General features: G+C 43.7%; 1 protein-coding gene across 1 annotated transcript; it reads left to right on the top strand.

Moving 5' to 3' along the window:
- Window positions 1-2,244: 2,244 nt before the first annotated feature.
- Window positions 2,245-8,964, top strand: LOC140126187 (polymeric immunoglobulin receptor-like). The gene is made up of 7 exons (XM_072145370.1): window positions 2,245-2,376; window positions 3,996-4,331; window positions 5,099-5,434; window positions 6,518-6,841; window positions 7,478-7,801; window positions 8,450-8,487; window positions 8,668-8,964. The coding sequence occupies exons 1-6, from the start codon at window positions 2,328-2,330 to the stop codon at window positions 8,473-8,475; spliced, it is 1,395 nt and encodes a 464-aa protein (XP_072001471.1). The 5' UTR covers window positions 2,245-2,327; the 3' UTR covers window positions 8,476-8,487; window positions 8,668-8,964.
- The last annotated feature ends 2,240 nt before the right edge of the window (window positions 8,965-11,204 follow it).

Raw genomic sequence — 11,204 nt, 5'->3', positions numbered from 1 at the left:
AGATGCAGAGTAACACTTGCCTGATATTGGTAGCTACCAAAAGTGTGTACAGGCACGAGGATCATAGGAGCTTATAGCTTACATGTATACGACCACCACACTGCGCTGGTCTGGTCTGGTCTGGTTCCACAGAAGACTGGAGCACAACTTTTTGCCGGTTATGATTGGTGACATGGGTCTATTGATATGAGTCCACATGAGCCTCCAGCGCATACGCAGGGTGTCTGGTACAGCTGAGGTAAGTGCTTCTTCCATAGCATTAAACAGTGAGGTGAGCTGTACTTGGCTTCACCAGGTCCTGGAGGCCTCACATCATGGACCCAGGGTGGAGGCAGGCAGGGGGTAAACCAAATATGTTTGGGTATCTGAACCCCAATGGTGTATAAAGCCACATTGGCCTTTTAGTGATCCTAAACTGCCTGGCCCATTCCCTTTAAGGATACTTTGCCCGATTTCCCAGAATCTTTACCCAATTGATCTGTAGAAGTGCAAGAAAACCAATATATTATACTGACTATGTAGACTGCTGCCAACATCTTGATGCCATATGTAGATTTATGGATCTTGTGGAGTCCATATCTTAATGGTCCTGAGCTGTTTTGATGAAACAAATTAGGACTATTCTACACAGTTCAACCAAAACGTTAAAAAATATTGTGAATTTTCTGTTAAGAGAAGATGCGGTCGAATGTGTCCTTGTGAGGAATCGCAGCAGATGTGTGGCCAAGAAGCTTCATCCTGGAAGTATCTGGATAAATATGGATTGTCCTTTTCGAGAACAGATCAGCACCTACCGGGTCCTGGCAATCGAAGAGCAAGAGTAGTGACATAACCCAAAGGCCATAAAGCAGAAGATGGTTAAAGGGGTTGACCACTTTACCTCATGTTTTTTGTGTGTAAGTGTGTGGGGCAGAATATGAGGTAATTTAAACCTAGTAATAGTTAAAGGGGTTGGCCGCTTTACCTCATGTTTTTGTAATATGTGAGTGGGGGTGCAAGTTATGAGGTAATTTACCATCTATTCATAGCTCTGCTCCGGTTTCTTGATATGTAAAGTGAAGCCTCCTGTCTTTTACCTCATCAGCCAGACATTCCTGTCCACAAAATGGCCGCAGATGGAGGTTCGTGTGATTTCTATCCATGAACAATCATTCCAGGACCTTGATCATCACATGACCCTCCTTCTTCGGCTATTTTGTAGGCAGGAATGTCCGGCTGATGAGGTAAAAGACAGGAGGATTCACTTTACATATCAAGAAAGTGGAGCAGAACTATAAATAGATGGTAAATTACCTCATAACTTTCCCCCTACTCACATATTACAAAAAACATGAGGTAAAGTGGCCAACCCCTTTAACTATTACTAGATTAAAATTACCTCATATCCTTCCCCACACACTTACACACAAAAAACATGAGGTAAAGTCCTTTTTGCTTCTTGCTGGGGCGGGAAAGAGATCTTACAATGGTACCATGTTTGGTTGGTATGTGGGATAGACCCCCTCCAATCCAATATTAAAGGCCTGTTCTATGAACATGTGTAGTGTGGAAAACCCCTTTAAATCGCTGTGTGTGTAAAATCACTATCCCTTCTGAAGGAATCGTGTTATGACAGAACAAGTTTCTTCATCACAAAAATCTATCTATCTTAGTTACATTATAAGCCATGAGGTGTTAAGAGGTAGCCACCACACTTAAAGGGGTGGTCTGTGAGAAGACAACCACCCCTTTAAAAGGGGGTTTAAAGGCCGCTCAGCCACAATAGTATTGGTGGTTATTGGGAAACTGGGGTCATGGAGAGCTTCAAGAGACGTTCAGGAACAATAAAGTTTAAAAAACATGGCTGCTTTCTTTCAAAAAACAGCGCCCCACCTGGTCACAGGTATTGTGGGGTATTGCAACTGAGATCTCTTCATCTCTACACAGCTGAGTTGTAATACCGGCACCAACCAGGGCCAGTTGTGGCTCTGTTTTTGGAAGAAAGAAGACATGCTTTTCAACTTCCGGACCACCCCTTTAAGTTTGGTTCCACAAATTCATATTACAGCTGTGGGGCTGTATCCCCACACTCCAGTACTGTGTCCCATAGTCCGATGTAAAAAATCCTACTCTTGGCTCCAGGATATATTTACATGAACCAGGTTTTCCCAATTTCTCAAAAATGAAGCCAAAAACCCAGTGTCCCCTTTTTCGTTTGCTTTTCGTTATCTTCATGTTAAATATTTAACTGCGGTGTTTTCTCAGTGTAGGCGCTCCCCATCGCTGGTATATATCGTCTTTTCAGCGTTGAGGTTTTACTTTAGGCAGACGACTCAGTATTATACACCATGGGGGTGTACATGCTACTACTGACTGCACTGGTGGTCCTAGCCCCAGGTAAGTGCAATGGGTGGGGGGGTTGTATGGTGTCGGTGGATGAGCAGATAGATATGTGATATCAATTACATAGGTTGATTGTACATAGTGCAGGCAGCATGTTATAGAGCAGGAGGAGCTGGGCATATTGTAAATAAAGTCTTGTCTATATACACAGAATACTCTGGTAGGTATGTGTGAAACTATACACAATCTGCTCAGCTCCTCCTGCTCTATAACATGCTGCCTGCAGATAGGACACTATGTACAATATGCTCGGCTCCTCCTGCTCTATAACATGCTGCCTGCAGATAGGACACTATGTACAATCTGCTCAGCTCCTCCTGCTCTATAACATGCTTCCTGCAGATAGGACACTATGTACAATCTGCTCAGCTCCTCCTGCTCTATAACATGCTTCCTGCAGATAGGACACTATGTACAATCTGCTCACCTCTTCCTGCTCTATAACATGCTGCCTGCAGATAGGACACTATGTATAATCTGCTCAGCTCCTCCTGCTCTATAACATGCTGCCTGCAGATAGGACACTATGTACAATCTGCTCAGCTCCTCCTGCTCTATAACAAGCTTTCTGCAGATAGGACATTATGTATAATCTTCTCAGCTTCTCCTGCTCTACAACATGCTTCCTGCAGATAGGACACTATGTACAATCTGCTCAGCTCCTCCTGCTCTATAACATGCTGCCTGCAGATAGGACACTATGTACAATCTGCTCAGATTCTTCTGCTCTATAACATACTACCTGCAGATAGGGCACTATATAAAATCTGCTCAGCTCCTCCTGCTCTATAACAAGCTTTCTGCAGATAGGACATTATGTACAATCTGCTCAGCTCCTCCTGCTCTATAACATGCTGCCTGCAGATAGGACACTATGTATAATCTGATCAGCTCCTCCTGCTCTATAACATGTTGCCTGCAGATATTACACTATGTACAATCTGCTCAGCTCCTCCTGCTCTATAACATGCTGCCTGCAGATAGGACACTATGTATAATCTGCTCAGCTCCTCCTGCTCTATAACATGCTGCCTGCAGATAGGACACTATGTACAATCTGCTCAGCTCCTCCTGCTCTATAACAAGCTTTCTGCAGATAGGACATTATGTATAATCTTCTCAGCTTCTCCTGCTCTACAACATGCTGCCTGCAGAAAGGACACTATGTACAATCTGCTCAGCTCCTCCTGCTCTATAACATGCTGCCTGCAGATAGGACACTATGTATAATCTGCTCATCTCCTCCTGCCGTATAACATGCTGCCTGCAGAAAGGACACTATGTACAATCTGCTCAGCTCCTCCTGCTCTATAACATGCTGCCTGCAGAAAGGACACTATGTACAATCTGCTCAGCTCCTCCTGCTCTATAACATGCTGCCTGCAGATAGGACACTATGTACAATCTGCTCAGCTCCTCCTGCTCTATAACATGCTGCCTGCAGATAGGACACTATGTACAATCTGCTTAGCTCCCCCTGCACTATAACATGCTGCATGCAGATAGGACATTATGTACAATCTGCTCTGTTCTTCCTGCTCTATAACATGCTGCCTGCAATTGTCAGGGCTGGCCATACTTGTACACTTCCCCTTCTCTGTGTCTCTCCTCAGGGCTAATATCGGCCTATCGCACTACGGGGGTAGTTGGTGACCGGATGGTCATGCCCTGCTTCTACCCGGCCACCAAGCACACGAGCCTCGCCTGCTGGGGGAGGGGATCCTGCTCCAATACCGGCTGTAACTACCCAGTGGCCACAATCAATGGGAGCCGAGTGATCTGGGCCAAATCATCCAGATACCAAGTAAATGTAGATTTAGAAAATGAACAGCTGCCTCTGGCCATCACCGAGGCCAAGATGGAGGATTCTGGGATCTACTGCTGCCGCGTCAAGGTCCCAAGTCTGGGGATCGATCTGAAGAAAGAGGTGGATCTGGAGATACAGCAACGTAAGTAAAGTCCAATGTGAACTGGTCCATGCACCGTATGTTCTTCCCATCCATGGGGTTGTCTTTACGTTGTGTTAAACCAATTCTCAAACAATCAGACTGGTATGTCGGGTTCTATAGCAGCTAAAACCGTGATTCTGGTGTCATTGTAAAGATGAAAATTTCATATCAGGATTGGGACTGATTGGGTAGTTAAAGGGAACCTGTCACCAGATTTTACCCCATTAAGCTCCCAGCCCCTTCAGGTAGGGGATGAAATGTCCTTACTAGAATTATCTCCTTTGTGTGAAAGCCCATCCTTTTACCTATAAAAAAAAAAATCTCCTCCAAAGTCATGTGACAAGGAGCAAAGAGTCATAATTACCTGAAATGAGTCAAATTTAGAGGCTACAGGCGGAGGGTCACTTGCAGACACCCTTATCATCTGTTCTATAGCAATATAGGGTGTCATATTAAAGATAAGAATCTCATCTTTCAAACAGAATCAGGATTCTATGAGCTACATAACTGGATGTACAAACAGATAGTTGGGAAGATAAAAATCCAATTACCATCTTCTGTATTACAGGTTCTGTAGATCACAGAACCATAAACCTGATGCATTCTTAAAGATGTGATTCTTATCTTCACAATGGCACCAGAACCATGTTTCTAGATACTATAAAGCACAAGATAGAACAGAACCTCCAAATAATCTTAGATACTGGAGAGTCCCCATAAGAAAGAGGGCACCGGAAAAACCCAAACATATCACTTTCTCTCCACAGCCATGACGAGAGACAATATTGTGCAAGGGTCAGTTGACGAAACATTGACTTTACCCTGCAAATATTCGGTTAGTGAAGGACTAAAAGAAGTGTGCTGGGGGAAGGGAAGCTGTCCTGTCTCTGGCTGCAAAAACAAGGTCATCGGTACAGACGGCACCAACGTGATCTTTAGCGAATCCAAAAGATACAAGTTGTTGGGGAACATCACGAAGGGTGACGTGTCCCTAACCATCAGCGGATTGTCTAAGGATCAGGAGGGAACCTATTGCTGCCGCATCCGCGTCCCAGGACCGTTCAACGACAAGAAACATGAGATCAAACTGCGAATTAAAGATGGTAGGTCCTTATTTATCTTCTTCCATTCTTCCTTGAAGCTTCAGCCAATGGAGAGACCTTCTCAGACCTGGGAACGACTAAGGAAGTGACATCCCACCATCAATGGATGTGATGGCCCATAGTACTAGGCTCCTCATTGACCAAATCTGGTCCCGTAATCCCTGGAACTTCAGTTTGGAAATTCATCTGAGGAAGGTTCCAACTAATCACAGTATATGAAGCTTCAGAGGTGAAGAGGTCTACCCTACATAAGGGTTAGGTGCCATTGTTCCCGAAACATTATAATTCATGGCCAACACCTTTAAAAGGAACCTGTCATCAAGTTTTCACATTTAAACCTAGAAATGTTTCCAGTGATCCCCAAAATCAGTAAAGCAAGTTTAAGAATGCACCTGGCTCCCTGCCAGCAAACACAAAGAGTCATGCCTTCATCTTTCAAGTCAAGGTGTCATGCCAGCAATGGCTCTCACGCCTCCCTCATTCCCCCCTTCCTTCTGACTACGGCAGTTACTTTTCAAGAAGCTCCCAGGTTTGCACAGTCCTCTTCTTGGCTCTGACATGAATCCAGGCTGGTCGCTACAGAGTGATCGTCAAGAGGAGGGTGCCACTCCTTCTGTTGATGGTACCTTGCTCACTAGTGACTGGCCAGGAGAAGATCAGGGAGAAAGTGAGGACACAAGATTAGGACCGATCCAGTGTGGGAGTTTCTTGAACAGTAACAGCAATGTAGTCAGAAGGGAGGGGGTGATGGAGGAGCTCTGAGATTTGTTGATGCATGACACCTTGACTCTTGAGGATAGGGGGAACCACCTACATGACTTGATGGTCTATGCTGGCAAGGAGCCAGGTACATTTTTACGTGGCAAAAAGTATTTTGACGATCGGTGGGAAATTGCTATAGGAACCTACATTAGGATTAAATGTGCAAAACCTGATGACAGGTTCCTACCAATTTGGACTGGCCAAAGTAGTCTTAAGATTCCCACGAGAGGTCAAGCAATAATGGGTTGTTGTGTTCAAAAAATATTTTTAAAAAATCCAAAAAGGGAAGCTTTTTTTACCCCTCTTTTTTTCCCCCCACAGTCAATCTTGTAAAAGGCTCCCTGAAGGATAATGTGGTTTTGCCCTGCTCGTATGACACCGATAGCGGCACACACCCGACATGCTGGGGTCATGGCCGTTGTGGGGTAGTCTCATGTAACAACAAGGTGCTGCAGAGCGATGGCAATGAGGTGACCTGGAGGGAGTCAGACAAATACAAACTCAAAGGAGACCTAGCAAAGGGAAACGTGTCCCTGACCATCGAACAGGTAAATGCCGATGATGGAGGAATCTACTGCTGCAGAATCGAGGTCCCAGGACCCTTCAACGATGTCAAGAAGGAAATACGAGTGGAGCTACGTGATGGTATAGTATTCAACATCTTTTAATTTGATAGCACCAATAAAGTCTAGAACAGACAGACAATTGATGTAACAGATCATCACGTCTTCTGTAACCATTGTGGATAGACGTGGTTCCCACCTCTGCCGATCCCGAATATGGCTGTCATCCTGAAAGCCACCATATCGTAGTGAACAAGTTTTCCCAATGGGAAGGTGGTTACGTAGTTTCTCAATGAAGAACGGAATGGTCTAAGCAGCCAGCTTACAACAACCAGGAATGTTCCCTGTGATGTCCATGGTACTAAAGCCACTGGACCCAACGGTGATGAGAATTTTTGGAGAATCTCTCAATGTGTCGAACCACAAGAGATATTGTAGATCTGATTGTGGCAATCCATTTCTGAGGCAATTCTGGTCTTCTTTGATCCGCTTCATGACCACGTTTCCAGTGGACCAAACTTTTCCTTCAGCCAGTATGGCAGCTTTTTCAAGGCGGAGGCCATGTTCCAGGTGGCCATCACTCTAGGTGGCCCCCTCACCCATTACTTGCAGGAGTATTCACATCAATTTCCCTTTTTGTTTCTGAATTAAGAGTCCTGGAATTTCTGACTCCCCCAGTATAGTCATTGCCATGTAATTTTTTGTTCTACATTCACAGCTGACCACATTTCTGGCCGCGTAGGTGACAAAGTAAAATTACCTTGTAATTACAATGTCAGCGAGGGCACGTCCCCTGTGTGCTGGGGGCGCGGCATATGCCCAACGTTCAAATGTACCGACACCATTGTCTGGACTGATGGCGAAGAAGTAACCTGGAGAGAGTCCGAAAAATACAAGCTGGTAGGAAACATAAACAATGGGGAGGTGTCCTTGACCATCAATGGAGTCACCAAGGACGATGAAGGAATGTACTGCTGCCGGGTGGAGCTCCCGGGACCGTTCAACGACAAGATGAAGGAAGTCAACCTGGAAGTGGAAGATGGTAATTTATATTATTACTATGAAATGTATTCAGGATAGAATTTATAATATATTTTTATATTTTATATGAGTTAAGCCCAAGTGTGCAACTGGGGTTCCTTGGACCCACCAGATAAAATTATTCTGGGGACTTACTCTCCATCATCCCCTAGAATTCAAGTAGCCTCCAAATTAGGTTGTTTTCTGCTGCATCTCTTTGGTCTAGTATTACGTTAGAGCCTGGGCCCACCGGAGGATCATCTGAGACTCCGGTGGGCCAGTCCGACACAACTTGATGCAGTGCCTGCAATGAAAAAAAATATGTACCATGGGGTGAAAGAAACTGGAAAATGGACACTACGCAACCCTTCTTAGTGACAATGTTAACTAAAGAGGATGCACAACTTGGGTCAGGACAAGGGATGGAAACACCACAGTCCCCTATTTGTGTGGTGGTGTGGTGGTGTCAAGCAGCAGCCGAAGGTTATCTCAGTTTTATCACTGCAATGGGTCTGCTATGTACACTGACACCACCCACAATGCCCTTACGAGAGACCACAGCACATTGTGACCTATCTCACCCTGGGGTCTCACTTTTTGCTTTATCCTTCATGTGCAAAATTACAAAAAACTAATATTGGATATTTTTTTTTTCTCCTTTTTCTTCCAGATGGATTCCAAAATGTGAAACACTAATTCTTAAGGAAGGTAACGAACCTGCAAAGAAAATCACTTTTCAATCTTTTATCCTGCATATTTGATTCCATAATAAAAGGGATAATAATCTGATTAGGAGAACCGGGGTCCCATTGTTTATAGGAGTCCGTGCCCATCTTTGTCCAAGGTTTAATCCTTTGTTAACCAATTTTACATTACATGTTTTTGCAGTTTCGCATGCTATAGACGAAGGACCAAAAAAGCTACAGCTATAGAGGGAGGACGGCCATTTTGAACTCCAGAAGTCTACAGGAAGCCAAAACTATGCCAGATCTGGATGAAGTTTAGATACATTTTCCTTTAATCTGTGCTGCTCTATTACAGCTTCAGTATTATACGGATTATATAATACTAAGGATTCTATACATTTAAGGGATTATGTTCCCTTTTTGAATGTTTTTTTTATAACAACATTCTGTGTGTTGTGACCTACATCTTATCCCAATAAAATGTCCTACTTATCTAATATGGAAGATGACAACTTATTTTGCTAAACACCAAACATTTTTCCCTAAAAACAAGACGAGGGAAGCAGATCTATGCCCCAGGAAGAAATTCTGACCAAAAAAAGCCCATTAGTCTAACATCACCACCACCAAGTGTTATAAGCTGCTGACAGAATATTTTAGAGAAATACAATGTGATTACCATCTTATCTTTATTATCTATGCCGTGCATAAAATTTCCAAGATATTGTCAGAGGAATCCATATGCTAATGAGGCAGTTGATGTGCTCAGGGCGTGTCCTCATCACACAAAACACTGATCCCCTCCTAAATCAGAAAATAGGTTGCATGTGTTCCATGTATGTTTTCTACGTGCATCTGAACGCTTCAGTTTGAGTGTAGGTACATTGTTATCTGGTGTGTACAATAAGTGGTGACACTTAGCAAGGAATTTTAAAAAGACAATGAGAAAAATATGTGCAGCTCACCACATTGCCTTTAACATAGACACCTGAGAAGTGTAATGGCCAAGCCAACAAGAATCCAACACCAATCTGCGTGTCAGAGTCTATGGCAAGTCTTTGATGTTCACTATTGTCCTTCACAAGAACACGGAAAGTCTATTCCTGCACACTGTCTAAGCTCCGCCCTAAATGGTGGAGAGAACTGTGCAGTCACACAGTTACAGCTGCACAGTCCTCTTTATCTCACCTCCTCAGTTTAGGGAGCAGACAGTACTGGAAGCTGGATCATCAGCTATCAGTCTGATAAAGACCACTTTATTAGTTCAGACATCAACGGATACTGACAAAAAAAAACTTTACTGGGGTCACTGTAGGCCCCAATGAATACTGACAGGAACTCTCTTAGGATCCTTGTGATACTGAGAAGATACAGATACCTGTCTTAGACAACCAGAGCTGCCAACAATAAACCAAGGACTGCCCTAGACTACCAGGGATATGGACAAGAACCCCTTTACTGTAGAAGACCACCAAAGATGGTGAGAAGATTCTCTTCATTCCCTTATAGAGATACTGACATGAAATCCTTAACGTAGACCACCAGAGATATTGACAATAAACCCTTCTCAGTCATGGACAACCAGTGATGCAACGAAGAACCCCTTCACTGCCCTTGGCCACCAGAAATACTAATAGAAACATCTTCACTGCCCTGGGCCACCAGAAATACTAATAGAAACATCTTCACTGCCCTAGACCACCCAAAAAAATAATACAAACCCCTTCACTGCCCTAGGCTACCAGAAATACTGACCTCTTCTAGGGATACTGACAGTAACCACCCTTGACTACCATGGATGCTGACAATTACCTTTACCCTACTAGATCACCAACCTTACTAACAGGAATCCTTCACTATCCTAGACTACCAGGAATTCTTACAAGAACATTTCACTTCTGTAAAGTATAAAATAATAAACTGTATAATAATATTCTGTAACAAGAAATAATAACAAGAAACCCTTTACTGTCCTGGACAACCTGGGATGTGGGGAAGTTCTTCTTCACTGCCCTAAAGCACCCAGGATACTGGCAAGTAACCCTACACTTCTAGGGATACTGACAGTAACCACCCAAGACCACCATGGATGACGATTGCCTCTACCCTCCTAGACCACCAAAAATACTAACAAGAACCCTTCACTATCCTAGACTACCAGGGACCATCCGAAATATCTCCAGAATCACCTGCCTGTTGGATAGCTAGTGAAAAAAAACAACTCAAACATTTAAATCGTATGATCTTCACACCTTTCATCAATAGTTACTCTATTCAAATATGTCCTCAAGTATTCTACAGAAATATTGCAGAAATACTTCACAACCATGGTGTCACCACAGTCTCTACTCTACTACTTCATGGATGCTGACGATTATCTCTTCCCTCCTAGACCACCAAAGATACGAACAAGAACCCTTCACTATCCTAGACTACCAGGGAAACTGACAAGAACCCCATTACTGTAGTAGACCACCAAAGATGATTCCCTTCATTCCCTGACAGTGATACTGACATGAAAACCTTCACTTAGGCCACCAGAGATATTGACAATAAACCCTTTTCAGTCATCGACAACCAACAATGCAACCAAGAACCCCTTCGCTGCCCTAGGCCACCAGAAATACTAACAAGAAACCCTTCACTGCAATGGATACTGACAGTAATCACCCATGACCACCATGGATGCTGACAATTACCTTTACCCTACTACTTGCTTACTAACATGAAACCTTCACT

This window comes from Engystomops pustulosus, chromosome 4, assembly GCF_040894005.1.
Source record: "Engystomops pustulosus chromosome 4, aEngPut4.maternal, whole genome shotgun sequence".
In the NCBI taxonomy this organism is placed as follows: Eukaryota; Metazoa; Chordata; class Amphibia; order Anura; family Leptodactylidae; genus Engystomops; species Engystomops pustulosus.
Note: the sequence above shows the minus strand (reverse complement) of the source record. Positions and strands in the feature narration are given on the sequence as shown.